Source organism: Fringilla coelebs (assembly GCF_963513975.1).
Source record: "Fringilla coelebs genome assembly, chromosome: 1".
Classification (NCBI taxonomy): domain Eukaryota; kingdom Metazoa; phylum Chordata; class Aves; order Passeriformes; family Fringillidae; genus Fringilla; species Fringilla coelebs.
Window position 1 is genome coordinate 128,908,781 of NC_140028.1, and position 21,357 is coordinate 128,930,137.

Here is a 21,357-nt window from a genome sequence, read left to right on the forward strand (position 1 = left end):
TTAATAGTGTTTTCATTTCAGGCTTCTGTGGGTCTGAAACAAAGATGGATCAGATGAAGACAGGGAAGAGAAATGGGCAGATAGCAAATATTTAAGTCATCTGTTTCCTTTAATTAAGGACAGTCAAGGGGCCACACCTTTCTGCATCATGGGGTGTGTCATTGCTGTGCAGCTACACAGTCCTGAAAAAGGGGCTGGGACCCAGCTCAGCTCACTAATACAAATTATTTTTCTTTCAGCTGCTTGCATTTTTATCCTCAAAGCTTTGCATCCATCAAAGTAATGGGTTAAGAATGTTTGGTTTTGATGAGTTTTTTGGTATGGAAGTATAAGTTTTTTCTATTTCCCCCCCCTCTCTTTTCTTGACTCCTGGTTGAGGAAAAATGGCAGTCACTGTTAGTTGCTTTCAAATTGAGGTATTCTCTTTTCATGAACACTTTGTTTCATATTGTTTCCTTTTTTATGGTTCTCCCTTGTGCTCCTAGTTGTGCCTTCTTAAAATTCAGAATTCTTTATATTTCTAGGGCAGCCTTTGGAAGCCTACACAGGCACAGTGCAAGCTTTGCTGTGTTTGTGCAGCATTATAAGCCTTTTCTTCTGGCTGCCAGCAATATAGATGCCATGTGATGACCATGTTCTCTTTTAGCATCTCTGCACTAAATCCCTGCTACTTGAAACTGACATTTTTAGGAACATAAATTTATTTTGGGTGGGGAAATTATTTTTTCTTATGAGGATTCCAGCACCAAGGGAGTCTCTGTGGCGCAATTGGTAAGCGCGTTCGGCTGTTAACTGAAAGGTTGGTGGTTCAAGCCCACCCAGGGACGGGTCTTTGCTTTTCCTCTGCCATGGCAGGGGGTTGGAACCAGATGACCTTAAGGTCCCTTCCAAACCTAGCCATTCAGTGAAACTCTACAAATCTGGAATTCTCTGTTTAGCCTCAGGTTCACTGAAACCCTTGTTTGCTGAAGTATGAAGCAATGGATTAACAGACTAAAATATTTCCAAGCATCATTATTTAAAATGAAATTGCATAGAAATAGTTTCATTTTAGCCAAACATTGCAACGTTCCCTATTCCATCAAAGGTATTTGTCTGTATGGGCCTCTGTTGTGTTGTTTGTGAGCTGTAAAGGATCTGTGTTATTTTATGATGTTGAAATGTAAACACATATATCCAAAATATCAACATGGGCTACTATGCACCTCAGGCTTAGCAAAGATTTGTCATTTAGGAATTAACAGATAACTGAATAGTTGTGCTATTTCCAGCAATTTTGTGTAACTGGTGAGTTGGAATCTACAGGAGAGCTATTGTTTTTTTCCCTTAGCTTTAAATCTCCTGTGCATAGCCCACTTTAATAATTGCTAGATGACTGACAGGTAGATCTAATTCTTTGATGTGTTGTTTTTTCTTATGCTTTAAAAATACTTGAACTGAAAGGTTTAACTAATAGTGTATGGCTTTCTCTAAAGCCTAAAACCAGAACAAATCCATATGCCATGAAACCGCTGGAGCCCATTGTCCTTCAGCAGCTTTCTTGTGGACTCTTTTTCAGGAGCTGTAGTGATAGGACAAGGAATAATGGGTATAAATTGAAAGAGGGAGAATTTCGGCTAGATATTAGGAAGAAATTTTCTACTGTGAGGTTAGTTAGACCCTGGAACGTGTTGTTTAGGAAGATTGTGGGTACCCCAACCCTGGCCATGATCAAACCAAGTTGGATAAGGCCTTGAGAAATCTGGTGTAGTGGGAGGAGCCCCTGCAAGGAGTGATCAAGACTAGATGAATTTTCAGGTCCACTCCCACCCTTTAATACTCAATGATTCTATGATTCCATTTTATGAGCCTACCCTTCTCTCACAGAGCTCTCTTTCTACAGACCTGTTTTCCTAGAACATACAAAGCAACTTGGAAATGGAATACAAATCCCAGTTGGTTTTCAACATACTAGATGGAGATCATATCAAATAATGAATTTAAAATTTATATTTTTTTAGGAGTCATGCTGTCCTAAATTTCAGAGTTTCAGGTTGTAAAAGGCTGTGAGTTTAACAAACAAACAAAAAAATCTATTTAACTTCATAAGCATACTAAGAAACAGATGAAAAAGTCAGTAGAAATCAATTCAAGTAGTCTCCATAGTGTGTCTCGGCAGTGCATTTTCATGTGAGAGGAAAAGAGGTAAAGGAGTTTTCAGACAAAGACCACAGAAAACAGCTACTGAGTTGTTGCATATGAAATTTCCGCAGTGTTTATGTAGAGTTAACATAGGGAATGGATTTTTAGACTAAGCTTCTACAGCAGAGAATAAGTAGAAGGTAAGAACATTGCTATGGACCAAGAAAGAGTGTGTGAGAGAAACTCCGTTAATCCATAGGTCAGTCCTTGGCCCATAATTTTGTTATCGGGGTGTCATACCTGTAATGGATACCCAAGTCTTATTACAACAAAGAGATTTATAAGAGCCTGATATACACACAAGAGTAAAAGCTGTAGAGATGGTAATATCATTGTATATAGGGCCAGAGAACACTGCCTTAAACATGAGCAAGGTGTTAGAAGCAGTATTGTTTACTCTTGGATGTGCTTGTCAAAATAGATATTTAATGGTTAACTTGTGGGAGGAAGGTGATGGGGGGCAGGAATGTAGTTCCTGAGTCTCCAGGAACTCCATACTCCCAAAGCGGCTGAGGGCATCCCAGCACTGGAGGAGGGAGATCAAATGCTGGTTCCTCTCACGTGGAGCCAGACAAGGACACTGTCATCTGTAGGCACAAACCACCAGCTCATCCTCCACAGGGTTAATTCTTAACCCTAGCCCTTAATGTCTCCAGAAACTGGATAGTACTGAGAGTTATAGGAACTACATGAAATAAAGTATTTGCAACTGTACTCCAGAATCACATATGGAACTGAAAAATTTCAAAGGACCTCTTGTATCTGTCTGTATCTATTGTACCTAATGCATCTTTTGTGTCTGTATGAGAATTAAAGTAGATTGGAGAAATAAAGTAAAACTGTAATTCTACTTTTTGTCTACTGTGAGGCAGGTGCTCTTCATGGGTGTGGTTTGCTCTCTGCTGTTCCTAAGAAGAAGAAGCAGAGGTCCTTTGGATCTCATTGCAGAATCTGAGGAACAAGTAATTTTGGCTGTGGGCAGCTTCTGTAGGAATTGAGATTTTAGATGACTATGGTAAAGCAAATGTGGTATAGAGGCAGGTACAGACAGCCATAATAGCAATGGATGTTCTTTCAAACTGAGGAATTAGTCTTATTCCCTGTTAAATGCTGAAAAAATAGAATAAATGAGAAGGTAGCTTATTATTAACTAGAAAGAATAATGAAAAGTATTTTCCCCAAATTAAGTCAGACTGTGTTTGGGTGACTCCTCTTGTTGCACTGTTGTAGAGACTATACTGGGATATATTGGGACAAGAGATTTACACCTTGAGATGTTAAATAACTTAACCAAAAAGTAGTGGTAAGTCCCTCTGGATAAAATTGAAAAACAGAAAAACTGACAGTCATTATGGAGGAAATATTTAATGAAGAAAAAATCCTGTCTTTTACACTGCTCTATAGAGAAGATAATTTCAGATTGACAGAACCTAACAACTAAAAGGTAAATTTAATTATTGTCTTTTTTTGTGCCCTGAGTGAGCCTGCAGTTTGCTCCAAAAGCTTTCCTGTTTGGATGAATGTTCTTCTCATATGTTAGTGCATATTTAGGGTGAGTTCTGATGCTGGTGTTTTGAAGAAATAGCCTGTAGAGTAGTCTTGGCACAGAAGATTTTGACTGCTACAACCCTGAGATTAGCTCAGTTGCTTAGAGAATGGTGCCAATAATACCATGGTTGTGGGTTTGATACCTTTATGGGCCATTTACTTAAGAGTTGGACTAGGTGATCTTTGTAGATCCCTTCCAACTCAGAATATTTTGTGATTCTGTGAATGACAGTGAATTTAGGAATAAAAGCCCCAGAAAAACAGTCTTCAGGGGCTGGTAATTAGTATGTGAGGCAGTAGGTGGTGCACAATGCCTATGAAAATGCTGGAGAACTGCTCTACTGTTTGACTGCGTCTTCAGAATTGGCATTTGGGAAAAGTTTCGTTTCACCTGAAGGTCCAGTTTCTGTAGCTTGAACACAGTAAGATATTGATAATAATTATTGGAATTTATTTTATGTATTTCAAATGCTTGTGTTCAAAATAATATTCAAATGATCTGTTTGTTTTGATAGTTATATTTGCCTTAATGAGAATCATAATTTCCTGAGTAGTTGGAGCGTATACATAAGCGTGGATTCATGTGTAGGAAATTTTGCTCATGTAATATCCAACCACATGTTTTTCAGCAAAGGACAAATGTATTCCAGCCTTAGAATATAGACATGCAGTAATTTCTTTGTTTATGCACTGTAGATTGCATTCATTATGCATCTGAGATTCAAGGGGGAGCCCTATAGAAAAATAGTGGATTTCTAATGAGCTCAGAATGAGGCACGATTAAAGCTAAATGAATTAGGGGTCACTTCTGTTTGCACATCTAATAGCTTTATTTAAGCTTGCTAATATCTTATTGGAATTGGATACATGATTCTAATACTGTAAAACACTTCACCAAGAGGGTGGTAGGAAGGCAGATTCTAGGAGATCCTGTCTGAAACCTCTACAAGAAAATGAATCAAAATTCATGTCAAAACCTTCAGCCTAAACCTGAGAGGTGGAAGTGCAGATATGTTGTCTGTTAATGTTGTTTTGTCAATCACCTGTATTAAAGGATATTTGTCTGTAGCACAGTATTCATATTTTAGACTGATAAACTCAGATACTGAAGATAATTGCCAGTGGCTAGTGTTTCTCCCTACGTGGCTGTGGGGTTACAACTGCCCCTTCTAGAACTGTGCTTCATGGGTTGAGTTTCTTTTTGCTCAATGTTGGTCCTGTTGATGGTGTTCTCCTTGCCTCTAGTTTTTACTTACTTAGGCGATATTAATGCAAAAGCACATGCTACAGAGATCCCAGTCTGCTGCCAGCTGAGCCTGCTGCAATGGGAAACTGCATGGATACAAAAAGGAATATTGCACTGGAGATATCAGAAGTCAGCTTAGATATAATTTGAAGTACATACTGACAGGAGCCTTTTAATCTCTGTCCATCTCCTGGGGGGATGGTGCAAGAGAAGCTGATAGACAGAACATATTCATTGATCACACAGGTGAGGGTTATCAATCCTGCATATTCCAGGGAGGACAATGGTCTGAATGCTGTGGTACTTTGGTTTGCACAGTTGTGTCACAACCGAGCACTACACGTCAGTTGTCTCTCCACCCAGCTCTACAGAGCTTCCCCAGCAATTCTGTTCTGGTGCAGTACAGCCAGGCTTTGCTGCAAACTTTGCCTTTCACTTAGTTACTCCAGCTGTTTTCCTTTCCTTCCAAGATTCTATCTTGTTACAAATGTAAACATTATTATATTAGTTAATTTATGCTAATGGTATAGATATATTGCTGCTGATAATGAAATTCTCCAAAGATAATGCTTATAGGGAGACAGAGTATTCCGAAAAATAATTAAGATCACTTTACCAGAAGTTTATTCAACATCTTCTATTCCCAAAACTAGACAATATTAAGGCTCTCTGCCCTGTCTGCCCTTTATCTCTTATTTGCAGCTATGATCTTTGAGAGACAGTTTTTTCAATACTGTACATAGCATAAGCAAAATACTTGATCATGCAATAAATTCTGATAAGCTGAAAACCTGCAAGGCAGACTGAATACCTTTCCAGCGCTAATGAGGCTGGAATTTGTGAGGTAAACACTATGTATTTTTTCCGAATGAGGCTGCTTTTGGAGCCTCTGAAAGATCTGAAAACACATAATTTGGATGTTATCAGAGGGCTGATAGAATGGTGTTCTCTGCCTAGGAGGATATGCCATGGAATAGATCACAGAGAGAAAAGGAGGAATCAAAAGACGACAAAAGGAGACACTGTTTGCTAGGTGTAGTTTCCTTTTTAAACTCATGTGTTCCTTTAGCTTTGGGGGTTTTTTTTCTCCCCAGGCAACAAAGGTCCACCTCCCTATCCTGGCAATAACCTTTGCATACCTTCTAGTGAATTGCATAACCTGAGGGATGAAATTTTAGCTTTTCAGTCTTTGTAGGAACTTCCCGTCTTGTAGTTAATCTCTAGAAAGAAAGTCTTTACTATTTTCAAATATTGAATTATTGTTTTTGCAACAACAAATTTATTTTGAAATGATAAAAAAATGCTTATAATAATAATATTTTAAGAATCATCATGGTCCAATGAGTAAATGCAGGTATTTACCTGCAGTATGTTTTACTCAGTGAAAAAAAAAGGGTTATATTTCATAATGGAAATTCTCATTTTTACTAATTCAGCACAGAACTGCAGGCACATAGCAGCTGCATCCAAGATTATGTTTTGATATTTGTCCTATTTTCCTTAATCAGTTCATTGCAATCAGGAACAACAAAAAAAGTATCTTTAGAAACAGATTTTACTGCTTATTCCGCCTTGCACCAATTTGGATCTGCCTTCAGACTCTCAGCTGCTAATCTTTGGAGTGATGCTTCCTTCAGGTTACAGGGACTTTATTCTGGATATTTTCTTCATGCCACTATTTGGGTGTTCTGTCTGGCGACCTCACCTCTTGCCTTACATGATTTTGCTGTTGTCTTCATGGTCCTCAGTGGGTTCTCTCAAGCACCTTCCCAACTACAAAAACATGGCTGTTAGAATTGCAGCTCATTTAGGGTTTTCAGCAGTCTTCTAAATGATCTCAGAGAAGTCTTTGCTTCTTGTGATGATTTGTGTGACAGTAAATTATTAAGGTTAGCAAAAGCATATGGTCCTGTGTCCCATACACAACTGAAGAAACTGTAAGGCCCTAATACTGACCTTCCTGACAAGAACTAAATTTGAGATTCTTGGCATAGATTTCTGCACATCCTTTCTAAAGTGCACAGACACAGTTCTGCTGGTTGCAGCCCAGCATCAGCCAGCACAGCTCTATCAACAGCCAGGAGCTTTCTGTCCTCAAGTGAAAAACTTTCATTTTCCTTCCCCCTTTAAGTAAGATGATGATCCTTCTTGCAGCCATTAATCCTACTTACTAGTTGGAAAACAGGATGAAGTTATTTCTGGTCCTGAACTTCTCATACTATGAGGCACTGAGTTTCTTGAGAACTTCTCAAAAGTTAGTGTTGAAATGAAGAGTCATGTAGAAAATCACACTCTTAAGAGAATTTTAGGCAATCTTTTGAGGCTTTAACAAAATGTTTTATAGCAATGTGCTAAAATCTTGGTCTGAGAATCTCCAATGTATCTAAGCAAGTAATTAAATAGTTTCTTTTGGAACACTGGACATGCTTTATTTCATTTTTTCACAATTTATTTAAACATCTCACATATACAAAATACATTTTCTTTCTTTCTTTTTTTGAGAAATGATGACTTTTTTTTTTTAACCATAGTAGAAGATTGAAATGAAATTTGAAAATCGGGAACACCTGATTTTGGAGGAAGAAGACAAAGAGGAAGAAAAATTATCCACATGCTTAACCTGTGGGTGAGACAGGACATCCTAAGTTTTAAGACAGACTTCAAAGAAACAGAGAAGCAATACTTTAAATGCTACTAGCACCATCAAAGTTCAAGTATTGGAAAGATACTCTGTTATTATGCAATTAGCACCACTGTATTTTGAGTGGAATTGAAAGTACCTCAGATCATATGGAGAAGTTCCTACAAAAGATGTGGATCACTTTTGATTTAGTGTATGAGGTAGTTTAACCCTTTGGAAGTCATGGATTTAAACTTCCTCGGTGGAAGATATTCAAAGGCCACAAGTGGTGCAAACTTTCATGACTTTTTATTTTGGTTTTTTTTCTTTACAAAGGTTGACGTTTCCCAAAACAAGGTGTTAAATCTTGAAAGACTTCCAAGTCCATTTGGGGCTGTATTAAATTTCATTGCACAATGCTCCAATCAATTCTTCTCTTTCTCTTTCGCCCAGAGTTTAAGCAAGTAGATGAACAGAAGAAATGGAAGGAGTCAGCTTTCATTATAAAAAGAAATGACAAGAGAATAATTTGGGAGAGGCTTTAAGTTAATTTTAGTTCATTCATTTAAAACAGACTGGGCCAATGTCCAAACCGAATTCTTGGTCAGCGCCGCCAATATCCAAAGGTGCAATGTCAAGGATGGGCAAGCGGGATGGCTTATTTGTTCTGTATTCAATGATTGTTTTGCCCCATTCATTGTTCTTTCTCTGTAAGAGAAGATTCATTGCAGTTGTTATTGCATTGTTCACAGTATTAAGAATTGTTTTACCTGAATGGATAATTCCTGAAATAATTTCATATTAATTTTGCTTGTATTGTTTGCAAATCAGATACTCACATCCAACCATTTAGATCTCCAATAAAGAGAAAATATTTACTTGAATCTTCTGTAGTCCGATGTGATGCTGTATGCAAGCTACCATATTATTCAAAATGATGTTAGATCCTAAGAGAACTCTGCCTGATTGTTTTAGGACTTAAAGATCCTGCCCCTTCTACAGCATGCGCATTGTTTTCTTATCAATCTTCTGTTTACATCGAATTTGGATCTGGTCCCTCTGAAAACTCTTTTTTTGGCCACATGAACAGTACAAGGTAGGATTTTTTTTTTGTAATCTCTTCCTTCCCACTTGTTAAGGATCTGCCATGGTTGGGTTTGTAGGCTATGTATCTTCACCAGGCAAAATTTTGCTGGTTTGACCAATAATCTAATTCTGAATTAAAGCACAACTCTATCCCTAACCACATGCTTAGGCCTGGGCAGTCACCATGCCCGTGGTTTCTGTGTTACTTACAGAGCAGCCATCCTCGAGAACACTGAAAGTGAATCTGCTGTTGCCTTCAGCTCGTAGCTCAACGTCGTTGGATCCCTGCAGCACAACAGCCTTTTTAAGGTTGCCAGTTTCTGCATCCATGTAGGCAATGCTGTTCTTGCAGTGGTAGGTGATGTTCTGGGAGGCATGGTTGGCCAGCAGACGCATGAAGGCGAGTTGGGTGGCCATATCCTTGGAGGTCACTCCTTCACTATTGTATTCAAACTGAAAAACAGAGAGGAACCCAGTCAATTGTATTGTGGGGGAAAGGAGGATGCTCGTAATGAAAATGAGTGATAGCCGCTCTGGCTCTGGTGTCCTGGTTTCAGCTTCAGGGTAGAGTTAATTTCTTCTCAGTTGCTGATACAGTGCTGTGTATTGGATTTGGAATGAGAATGGTGTTGAAAACACACTGATGTTGAGGAAGTGTGCAAAAGAAACTGGCAGGGAGCATAGCTGGGACAGGTGACCTGGGCTGGCCAAAGGGATATTCAACATCATAAAAAATAATGCTCAATATATAAACTGGGATGGATTAACCCAAAAAGGCAGCCAGTCTGGGTTCAGGAAGCAGGGCGGTCTGGCACCAGTCAGCAGGTGGTTAGCAATGACATTTTGCATCACCTATTGTTTTCCTTTTTAATATCATTATTATTTACCATTGTTACTATATTTTATGTTCAAATATTAAACTGTTTTTATCTCAACAAGCCAGTTTTACCTTGATTCTCATCCCCCTTCTACTAGGGTGTATTGGTGGGAAGAGAGACGGAGTTGAGAAAGTGGCAATGTTACCTATTTCTATCTGAGCTTAAACCATGACAGCTAGGAGCTTTAAAAAAAAGAATCACAAGTCTGCAATCACTTTTCTATTGCCACTCCAGAGCTAAAGAGCATGAACTAAAAGTAGTAGGAGGTAGACTGACAACCAGACACGAGTGGATGTAGTTGAACTGTAGAGTTCTGTTCCAAGGTATGGTGTTAGCAATTTATATGGATTCAGAGACAAGATCAGATAAGTTCAAGGAAGATAATCTACTGTTCCTACAGATACACAAACAATGCCTGTCTCAATAAAACCGTGAAACCTTTTTTGATAGAGTTTTGAAACTTTTTTTAGAACACTAGTGTTTGTGGATGGTACAAATATTTTCTTCACTCTTATAGTCTTTTTACAGCATCTACTTTTAGCCACTCTAAGAAACAGGACCCTAGACTGTTCTGATCCAATGTGATTAAATCTCATCTTAGATACTTCATCACAATATCAACTCCATTTCATTTAAGAATTAGGTAATTAAATCTCCTTAGCTTTAAAAAAGTGATGTATTTGCAATTTGCTGGGACAGTGTCTAACATGCAAGTAGTAGCTCTTGTTTTCACTTATACCAACAATTCTGAATGTTATGGTGGCATGCACTCAGAATCTGTGATGTGTAATATAGATATCTTTCCAGGAATAGTGTGTATAAAAAATATCAATTTAAAAGATTGATGTTTTTCTTAACTTTTCAGACATTTTCTGGAATGTCTTTATATGTACCATATTCCAGTCCAGGCTTCCCTTAGCAATAACCATTAGTCAGGCTGAATTGATCATTTGCAGACACCAAGAAAAGTTAGAACAATATTGAAAAGTACTTTTAAGAAACTGATCTAAATCAGAATCAGAGCTCTATGCCCTTGAGATAAAAGGTAGATAGCTTTTTCATATTTCTCCCCTAAGAACCTAATTTATCTGCTTGCTTCTGAGAGTCAGTGAATTGAGAACTCTTCAGATGGTGCTGAAGGAAACAATCACCCTGCCATACATCACTTACCTGGCTGCCACCATTGATAGTTTCACCAAACCATATGTGCTGCTTCTTGTCCTTGGGATTCTTGTTGATATACCAGTTCTTGGCAGGAATATTGTCAGGGTTGGCATAGATGCAAGTCTCACCATTGGAAAAATCACAGTATGCTCTAATGGCATCTGCAGTGCAGCCTTGGTTGGGGTCAATCCAGTAGAAGCCTGCCATTGGGGGAAGAAATGTAAATCATGGTTCACTCAGCATAAACTTTGCATGCAGTTCATATTCACTTGTCTGATATATAGGAACTCAGGCCATAAATATCACAGCTAGGTGCAATAATAAGGTGATAAGTGGGATACAGGTATTTTGGATTGTTAATGTATAAGAAACTGTATTTAAAAGCAAGGGTTAAATATTTTTGTGTTATTTTTGGAAAATTATTGCAATAATGTGCAACAATATCTACAAAGAGCTTTTCAGGATGTAACTGTATCTATTTTCAGTGGAGGCAGAAAGAACTTCTTCCTTGTCATTTAGGTTTTTTGCCACCTGGCCAAGGATACCTTTCAATGAAGAAAGCTAATGCCCTGGAAGTGCTTCCTGAGCCAGAAAGGGCAAACATCTGGCACTAACATACCGCTGCTCCATTCTGGGTGGCTAAGTCTGAGGTCACGGCAGGTGCGAGCTGGGTTCTTTTTGGAGCCCTCTGGGGTCAGCAGGGTCTCAATTTGGTTGTTCAGTGTTTTCAGAGTGGCATCAACTTCATAATCCTTGGGTCTGAGAGAAGGCTGATCAGCCCGGTAGTATTCTGCATCAAAGCCGACTTCATATCCACCACCATTGGGACCAGGGGGGCCAGGGGGACCAGGAGGGCCAGGAGGACCCTGAAGTTTGTCAAAAGTAGAAGACAAAAAGCATTCTGTTAGAGATACGGTGCTTTTAATGAAATGCTTCCACCCATGCATAGTCCTGGTTAACTGCTGGCACCCTCAGCTCGAATCGGAGGCAGCGCTGTGGCGACTGCTATGGGTTGAAGCAGTGGAAGATGCACAGTGCAGAACTACCACATCTCCTTTGCGCATTTGCACTCAGGCCATAAGGAGAGAAAAAAACCTTTTAGTTCAGGTCTATTATACATTTCCCTAATATTACATATCTTTTTTAAGAAATAAAACCATGTGCATTATTAGGCTTCTGAAGTGATGTAATCACTAGGCTTATGCTATAACATAAACGTGTTAAATCAACCAAAAAAAAGTTTATACTTACAGCAGGACCTTGGCTACCATGAGAGCCACGCACACCAGCAGGGCCAATAGGTCCAGGGAGGCCATTGCGACCATCTTTACCAGGAGGACCAGAAGGACCAGGTGGACCCTAAATGGAAATTTGAACAGTTTAAATGACAGTAAAAATGCTACAAATAGGGATTCATATGGATGGGAGCATACTTATATATTGCACAAAGAGAATGGGAGTTATTTGAATATATTCTGAAATTCACTTACCCTTGGGCCAGCAGGGCCAGTGTTACCAGGAGGACCTTGATCACCATGTTGGCCCTATTGGGAAAGATACACAGTCATCAAAAAAAGAGCAGTGGAACGTGTTTGTGTTTGCTTGATTCAAGAGGGAAATGTATGTAATGTGTATTTGGGTTCAGAGAATGGGACTCTTAGGCTAATGACATTTATTAGCGGAGTTAGGGCATAAAATGCCTGTTTTGGGAAGAGAGTAGAGAGGCTAAAATTCTTTATATTGTTCCTTCTGATCTTCAGAGAAGGTTTTAAAAGAAAAGTCAGAATTCCTAAAGTTGATACCCAAATTTAAAGGGAAGAAAATCCACAAATTACTTCAGCTTTTCTGAGATAAAAGTAGTACAGTTTCTGGCCAAAATAAGAAATAATACTAAAACAAAGGCAGAAGATTTTTTACTTCTTTGATAGCCAAATGCAGTTGAGCTTCAAGAGAACTAATGGTAGTCACAGTCTAATGCCAATACCAGAATCTTTAATTTTGTACAAAAACCATTGAATGTTAAAGAGGCTATTTATGACTCTTCATTTGAAAGTTGCTGAAGAATGGAGTAAGTGGCATTAACATATTGTATTGTGCATATGTAATTCCTTGCTAGTGTGACCTTTTTTTGGTTTTTTTGCTCATTATATTCAAAACCCTGAAAATCATTTACTTACAGCAAGACCAGGAAGACCCTGCAATCCATTGTGTCCCTTCAAGCCAGGCAGACCTCTAGGCCCCTTATCACCAGGTAGACCTTTCTCACCACGTGCACCTTGTGGGCCCTAGGAAGGAATATAGGTGTCAAAGGAAAAAATTAGAAGGCTTCAAACAACATACTCCTGTCAAAGCCAGAATTAAGTGTAAATATTCTACATTAAGTCATATCCCAGTGTATATAATGAACGTCCCCTTTACACACCCAGGAAGAGTGCAAATCCTAAAAGCTTCAGGATTGATCCCACAAAAGAGAATTGAGATTCTAAGTTCCTAAATATTTTCAGGTCCTTAAGCATTATTGTTTGGGCCCCTTGGCCACAGTTATGAGTCCTTATCGATAAAGCATGTTTTCTTTTCTTCAATGTGGTAATGTATTTAAAAATCAAACTTACAGCAAGACCTCTTGGACCAAAAGCACCAGCAGGACCAACAGCACCAGCAGGGCCCTGAAACAAGAATAGAGAATACATGTCACTGCTGTATATTGTTCTAATGAGGGTTCCATGCTCACACATCTCTGGAGAAAGTGAAGCAATTATCTATATAGATTGCAGAGTTGGGAAGTACTTTGTATATATGTACATATTATAGGCAAGTCATAGTCCTCTTAGACCTAAATCTAGAAAGTTAAGGTATATAATCATATCATCAACTTACAGGTTCACCACGGTTTCCAGGCTTTCCAGAAGGACCAACTTGGCCATGGGGACCAGGAGCACCCAGAGCACCACTGGGACCAGGGTTACCGGGAGCACCACGCTCACCCTGGGAACAAAGGAATGCAACAGGAGACACATTGTGTTATTACTGACTTAACACATATTTGGATATTTCTTCCATGACAATAAAATACAAGAAAAAGAAGCAAGTTACCTTGAAGCCAGGAGCACCGTCACGGCCTGGAGGACCATCATTACCAGGATTGCCCTATTAAAATACCATGAAAAAAATTACTAAATTCCATCACCTTTCATCTCACATAGAACTGTACCTCAGTTTAATTGCTTACAGTGAGAGGATATTGAGATAGGATTGTATAAATCTTAAAGACAAAAAAACCTCTTCCTTATACATGTCATTCTCAAATGCCTTAAATATACTAATGTTCTCAGAAAACTAAAATAGTCTTCAAATATTTTAGGTTCAGTAGAGGAAAAAATTACTGGGCTTTGCAACATTTGTCTAGATGAAAAAGCTGAGGCAATAGTGGTCTTCACTAGCTTGCACTCTTTTAAAACTGAGACTTTCTTTTTAGATGAAAAATGCCAGTGGAGGGAAAAGAACCTAAACAATAGCCACAGCTAAATCACTTTGCTGTGGTACTTCACAAGGTTAAATGGTTTCCTTTGTGAATATTAATTTCACTTCAGCACTTAGGCTGTGTCCAATGAAACCCATTTTCATTCAGAAAATCTCAATGAAACAAAGTTCGGGATTTTTAAATTACTATTCTCTGTTCTCCTTGAAATTCTGCAAAGTCTCTGCAAGATTTTTATTCATAATGTATTAACTATGTTTTGGGTTATCAAATAAACTTCCCTGATATGGCTGCAGTTTTTATACTTTCATGAAAGATACGTATGTTCCCCATTCCATCTTTCTTGGCATTTAAGTAAAAAGTGAAAATATTCTGAGTGACTTTTGGATGTATTTCAGCCACAACTTTTGCTTTAAAAAGGTCTGCCACCTAGTTGGGCCTAAGAATCCATATCTATAAAGATCCTGATATAATTTTCTCTGAAGAAATTCTGCAAGTTTGCTAGCAGAACAGCCTCCAGCTCCATCCACTTTTTCTGAGTATTTTTATTTGGATCAGAATAAAGAAAAATAAGCCTGAAGAGGATAAAAGACAGCTTACATCACGTCCAGCTTCACCAGGAGCGCCATTTGGACCAGGAGAACCCACAGGACCAGAGGGACCACGGGCACCAGGAGGACCAGAAACACCCAGGGGACCAGGTTCACCCTAATGCAGGAACAGTTGTAACAAAATGTGACATTGTAATACAACACAAACCAGTCTTACAGAACTTTTAGCCTTTATTTAAGACCAGCATTTCACTGCAATGAGTTTGGGAAGGAAAAAAGAATCAGGACACAAAAATATACCTATCTATAGCAAATGTTATCTTCATTCTAAATTTTACTACTAGAAACCTCTTAACATTTCTGACATTCAGAAATTTGCTCACTTGCAGATAATTCTGGTTTGTCTGCAACAAGCCATAATTTCTTCCATTGATCTATGTCAGGTAGGTCCATATCCTCTGTTTCCAACAGCAAGGAAAACAGCATAATCTGCATCTCCCCGGCTCCCCATCAGACAGGACCTCAAGTCTGTGGGTTTTTTCTTTTTAATTACATGTTATCTATTTAAAGCAGTTAACTAAACATATACTCACTGTTGCTCCAGAGATGCCTGGAAGACCACGCTCTCCCCGAGAGCCAGGCAGACCGAGGATACCAGGAGCACCAAGAATACCCTGAGGACCTGGGGAACCAGGAGGACCCTATGACATGAAGAGAATAATATTTATATTAATAGACACAAATAAAATAGAACATACACATCAGACAATGATACGGAAAATTGCATTCTTGCTTACAATTTTTGCAGATCACAGAAGAAATTTCTAGAAAAGCACTTCACAAACACCAAATGTATCTCAGAAGCCATAACATTCACAAGAGGAGAAACATTTTAATGAGATGTGATACTCAGTAACTTACAGCAGCACCAGCCTCTCCAGATGGACCTTTCTCACCAGCAAAACCGGGTGGGCCAGCAATACCTTGTTCACCAGTGCGGCCAACAGGTCCAACATCACCACGCAGACCTCGAGGACCATCTTTGCCAGCTGGGCCAGGAGGACCAGGGGGACCAGTGATGCCCTAGGATTGAGTATGAATATGATACCATTACAATATAGATCTGGGGATAAAATTTCATTTCAAGTCCAGATGAAAAAATAGTCCCTTGCAATAAACAGGTCATCAGCTGCTCCAAAGCAGCAACTTCTATTGCTTTGTTAGCAGTGGAGAGCTGGAAGCAGTAGAATCATTTGACTGCTGTTTTTTTTTTTTTTCCCCTAAAACTCTGGGCATGTGAAAGTGGCAAAATTTGGTGGGAAAATATAGATCTGTCTCTTCTTGGAGACATGAATTGCAATGAGAAACCAAGTATCTTCCATTTCAAGAGGATTATTTGCTTTGAATAACAGGACTTAAAATTTCTTTAAATCTACAGTATCTAAAAAAAGAAGTGCCTTTTGGTAAAGGTTGGAAACACCTTTGAAAAGAAAAGACTACAAATGTCAATCTAGAATGAGAATTTCTTGTTGAAAAATAAAAAAGATTCCCATTCCAAAACAGAGTGAGTTTCCCCTGCTCAAGATGACTTATCTCCCATTACATTTCTTCATTAGTTACTTACAGCAGGGCCAGGAGGACCAACTCTTCCAGCAGCACCAGGGAAACCAGTCATGCCCTAAAAACAAATTTGAAAATGAAGATTAGGTTTAAAGGAAACAATACCTTCATGAAAAGCAACAATGTACTAAAAGCCTGAAGACTTACAGGAGGACCAGCATCACCACGAGGGCCAGCAGGACCAGCAGCACCAGCAGGACCCTAAATAGGAAGGATTGAAAAAGAGAGATGGATCAATCAAAAACAATTAATACTTTCTTTTTAGAATAAGGCTCAGTCTCACTTGAGCAAAAGCTAGGGGTGATTTTTACAGCAGCAGGAGGACTGGGCCCAAAACCATGTAGCCTATCTTAACAATAAGGTATTAAATTCTCACACACATTTTGAATTGGTATCATAAGGCCTGAGAAAAGTTGCATAAGGCACTTATGATTTAGATTAATTTCCTTGCAAATGTTACATGCATCTAAACAAATGTGGAAGTTAAAATGTGAAAGCAGGGCAAAATCAAATCCTCTGTTTGCACTGTGTGACTAATACAGCCACTTGGTGCAAGAGCCTGGTATTGTTATTAAAATCATACAATAAGTAACCCAAGCCACATTATCCTTCAACACTTTGTGGTATTTGAAGTACATGGGTCTGACTTTTTGCATCATTTCAACCTGTTCCCCAGTAATATCCATGTGAGGCAGTATACAGCTTTGGCCTATAAAGGTGTCAGCACATGAAAAGCCTATGTGCAAATGGGTGCACAGACAAATTTGCACCAATTCTTCTGGATGACTGAGTCCGAAAATCAGACTGTGACAGCACATCCCATCTTTAAGAGAAAAGTGTCAACATCCTCAGCTCAGAACTTACCCACAATCACCCCCTGAATGGTCCAAGACAGAGTGATTTTGCTGATCTTGAGAGCAAGTTGAAAATTACTTATTATTTTCTCTTCATTTCAGTTCCAGACTCACGATCTGAGCCCACATAAATAGATTGATAAAATTTACATAATGTGTGAAAATCAGCAGGGTAACTTTCCTCACAGCCTAGCTTGAAGTTTAATTTCTTTCATTACCTTTTCAGAATTCAAGGCTTTCAGGCTAATACATTGCTTGCATGGCCCAGTTGAGAAAGATGCATTTCACAAAAACACAATTCACTTACTGGTGGTCCAGAAGCACCGATTGGGCCAATGGCACCTGTTGGTCCAGTTTCACCCTTAGGTCCTTTGGGCCCACGCTCGCCTTTAGCACCAGGCTGACCAGCTGCACCCTGTGGGCAGAAAAACAGACAAAATGAGGAATTGAAAACCTTGCAGTGGAAATAGAGGAAGGTTATGGCAGGAAGGTTTTATGAGCAAAGTGCAAACAAAACTCACAGGTGGTCCAGCAAATCCACTGGGACCTACAGGACCAGGCTCACCACGTTCACCCTAGAGAGAGGACAAAGAAGAGATGACTGGTTAGAACGATCTTTAAAAGAGCAGTTTTCTGAACATCATGTCTTTGACACAGGAATAATTGTAGAAATTACAACTTACAGGGATACCACGGGCACCAGCAGGACCAGCAGGACCAGCAGGACCTCCTTCTCCCTAAAAGACAGACAAAACATTTTGACACTGGGAAATGGCCTAACTGCAGCCAGAACAAGAGTGCTCCTGTGGTACAGATACATATAGTGAGTCTCTTTGGATCTCCAGTACAGAGGATGTTACTGAAAATGCTTCTGGTTTTGATCTACCCTGTATTAATTATATCTAATGATTCTCAGACAGCATAAAGTATCATTCTGAGCTAAGGTGGTTACTCATCATTGTATCAAATTTCCTCTCACAGTGTGAGAAGGATTGTGGAGTTTAATTTCAGGTGGGAAAAATTCAGCCCAAAGCTGAATCAGAATCCTCTCCAGATATAACCCACTGCCATGCAGACACGCATCCCTTTCCCTGCCCTTTTAGAAAAAGGTTTGGGGTCCTATGGCAAGCTTCACTGAATAGTCCCAAAAGCTCTTGCTTCCTGAATCTGAAAAACTTAAAGAATTGGTGCAAACTAGAAAGATGGAATTGGTTTTTATGGAAATCATCTTTAACATTCATGTGTGAGTAAACTGTACCAAAAAGGCATTTTTTCATTCAAAGAGTAGACTTACCCGATCACCAGCACCACCAGCAGGGCCAGGAGCACCAATAGCACCAGGGAGACCCTATAGGCCAAGAGACAGGACATTGTTTCAGACAAATATAAGTAGGACCAACTGCTATAAATAAGCTTTCTCCTTCCCCCTGAAGAAAGGTGTGGAACTAACTTCCTTTCAGGTGTTCTCAATATAAAGGATACATGATTTTATGAAACAAAACCTATTCTGTTATTTTCCTTCCCTAAGTATGAATCCTAAGAAAGAAACCTGAAATCTCAAATTAAGGATCATTTTGTGTAACTCTGCAGGCTGTCTTTAAAATTAACTGCCTGGGCTGAGCCCATGAAATTAAAGTTTACTAGCACACTGAGCAGCTGTGCAATGTCGGTGACATACTCTGCTCATGTAATTTCTCTGCTTGCATGCATGAGAAGTGATCCCTTTTCTCTCTCTCTCCTCCTGAATTCAATCATCCTTGGACAAGGGGCAACAGAACTACATTTGTTTGTATAAAAAATGAGCAGATACAAGCAGTAATGCAATACAGTGGGAAATGCAAATTCTGAACGTTCTTCTCAGTTATTTAATTTCTGAGGTGTAGCAAGGTAAAGTCAAGTAGAACCAGAAGATACTTACACGAGCACCATCTCTTCCTGTTGCACCTGCATCACCTCTCAGACCTGGGGCACCCTGGAACACACAGTGGGAAAATTGTATTGGTAGTGAACACAACAGTTTGTATGAAAGAAATCTTGAGCTGTTTGCTGAGTATCTGTGCATTACTTAGACATCATACAAGAACCTTATGATAGGTTTTCTGGAGAAATGGGTGTTGATTATTTTTATTCTTATTGCTGAGTGGGTACTGAGTGGCAAAGTGAATGTTTGAAAGGAGTACTGGCATGCTGTCTGTCATGGGAAGCCTTCTTGGCTTCTCTCAGGTAGCAAGAATTTTGAATGGAATTTGAAATTGAAAATCATGTCCATGTACATTACAAATGATGAATATAAATCCCCCTCAAAATCTCTTTTCTTTGGGTCAAGAGATAGCTATCTGTAAAAGTTCTTCTAGGTATTAATGTTATACCTTCTATATGAAGCAAGAAAACAACTATTAAAATGATGTCACATGGGCGGACACATAAAATGCCACATGTTTCATATAACAAAAAGTTATTTTCAGACCACCACTAGAGTCAAGAAGCCAGATCAGCACTCTGTTGTCTTTTTTTCCTTAATACAGTCCAGTGTTCTTCAATATTCTGCAGGTCAATACACAGTGTTTTTTAAAAAGTTTTAGGATAGCACCTTAGAAAAGACAGTCCATTAGACGAAAACCTCTACTTGCGGATACAGTTTCACAGTAAATAAAAGTCACATTGGGGTAATCTGCAGGTTTTTCCAGCTTAATGAAATTTAGGCATCTCTCAAACTTGTGCGTACAATAACAAGCCAGTTGTCAATCTTACCTTTTCACCCTTGCCTCCTGGAACACCAGCAACACCTCTCTCTCCTGGGATTCCACCAGGGCCAGCAGGACCAGGAGCACCAGCAGCACCAACATTGCCAGGCTCACCCTAGCAGCAACAGCATATCATAAAAGTCAGGGTCAAGATCACATAAGTCAGGGTCAAGTCACACAATTTGGAACAAAATCATCATTACTATTCTGCCCACCATTCTACTTGGTTGTAAACTGTGAGCAGTAACATTTTTGTCTTGAGCTATTGTACATGTTTTACTTTTCCAGCTACTGAATATGCTAGCTGTGAACACTCTTTCTGATTCTATGGGCTCCTGAGGTTTTAGGTCCATTTTCCAAATTAAACTTCAGTAGAAAGACTAGCCATGGAAATCTAAAAAACTAAGACCCAGATTCACTTAGCATCAAGCCAACATCATCATTTGCAGGATGATCACTTATTATTGCCCTAATATTTGGGGGAAAATATTGCTAACTAGAGACAAGAGCTTCCTGTGTACAAGTAGGTGTGGGTATGAACAGAAGTCAGCATGAATTTTGGTCAGAATCTCAGATCCTGTCTCCAAACAGAATAACAGCATCCCCAGCTGACAACCTGTATTCAAACTGACTTCCCCTCCCATCATCCATATTACTAAACATAAATCCATTTAATATTAGTGTGGACTAGCTGGGATGGAACTTCACCACTTGGAGAGATGTTTTGGACTGCATTGATCAGGAATTCAACAGTAAGGCAATGGCAGCTGGCAAAGTCATACCTTGTTACCATCGGGGCCTGGTGGGCCAGAGGGACCACGGCTTCCAATGGGACCAGCAGGACCAACAGCACCGCTCTCGCCAGGAGGACCACGCTCACCCTACAGGAGACAGTCTGATCTGAGTGGCACATTTTTATCTGAACAAAACTTTAATTAGAATTGTGCAGCTATGAAATAAATTGGTCATAAAAACTGACACAAAAATAACAAAATGAAGTAATGAGGCCTTGCATCATGACAACAGCTGAAAACTAAAGTCTTAATGCTTCTCAAACATGGATTTTGGCTACTGTGCTTGTTCTGTTAACATTGTCTGTCATTCTACTGTCAAATGGAGATTCTGTTTTAGGACAAATAATGGAATCTGGTGAAATTAAAGGGATAGTTATTGGCAAGAAATTATTTATACAGTGGCAGATGCCTGGTGACATGAGAATAACACCTAAAGCCTACTAATGTGACCTGTACATTATAACAGGTATAATGTACAGGTATATAAACAGGTCTATAAACAGGTATATGTAACAGGTATATAAATTCTTCATCATGGATCTGGAGATGTCAGAGTAGCCAGAAACTCAACTTAAATGCACAACAGATGTACA

At 39.2% G+C, this 21,357-nt stretch overlaps 1 protein-coding gene across 1 annotated transcript in view; it reads right to left on the reverse strand.

Annotated features, from left to right (window-relative positions):
• Nucleotides 1–7,887: 7,887 nt before the first annotated feature.
• Nucleotides 7,888–21,357, reverse strand: part of COL1A2 (collagen type I alpha 2 chain) — a 38,047-nt gene continuing 24,577 nt past the window's right edge. Inside the window, exons 31-52 of the mRNA XM_084209879.1 lie at nt 20,753–20,851; nt 19,978–20,085; nt 19,145–19,198; nt 18,521–18,574; nt 17,910–17,963; nt 17,748–17,801; nt 17,534–17,641; nt 16,520–16,573; nt 16,377–16,430; nt 15,674–15,835; nt 15,346–15,453; nt 14,802–14,909; nt 13,817–13,870; nt 13,601–13,708; nt 13,336–13,389; nt 12,901–13,008; nt 12,214–12,267; nt 11,975–12,082; nt 11,343–11,589; nt 10,730–10,923; nt 8,892–9,134; nt 7,888–8,303 (exon numbers count right to left, since the gene is read on the reverse strand). Coding sequence (XP_084066005.1) covers nt 8,157–8,303; nt 8,892–9,134; nt 10,730–10,923; nt 11,343–11,589; nt 11,975–12,082; nt 12,214–12,267; nt 12,901–13,008; nt 13,336–13,389; nt 13,601–13,708; nt 13,817–13,870; nt 14,802–14,909; nt 15,346–15,453; nt 15,674–15,835; nt 16,377–16,430; nt 16,520–16,573; nt 17,534–17,641; nt 17,748–17,801; nt 17,910–17,963; nt 18,521–18,574; nt 19,145–19,198; nt 19,978–20,085; nt 20,753–20,851 — 2,334 coding nt within the window. The 3' untranslated portion in view covers nt 7,888–8,156. The remainder of the gene's footprint in view (nt 8,304–8,891; nt 9,135–10,729; nt 10,924–11,342; nt 11,590–11,974; nt 12,083–12,213; nt 12,268–12,900; nt 13,009–13,335; nt 13,390–13,600; nt 13,709–13,816; nt 13,871–14,801; nt 14,910–15,345; nt 15,454–15,673; nt 15,836–16,376; nt 16,431–16,519; nt 16,574–17,533; nt 17,642–17,747; nt 17,802–17,909; nt 17,964–18,520; nt 18,575–19,144; nt 19,199–19,977; nt 20,086–20,752; nt 20,852–21,357) is intronic.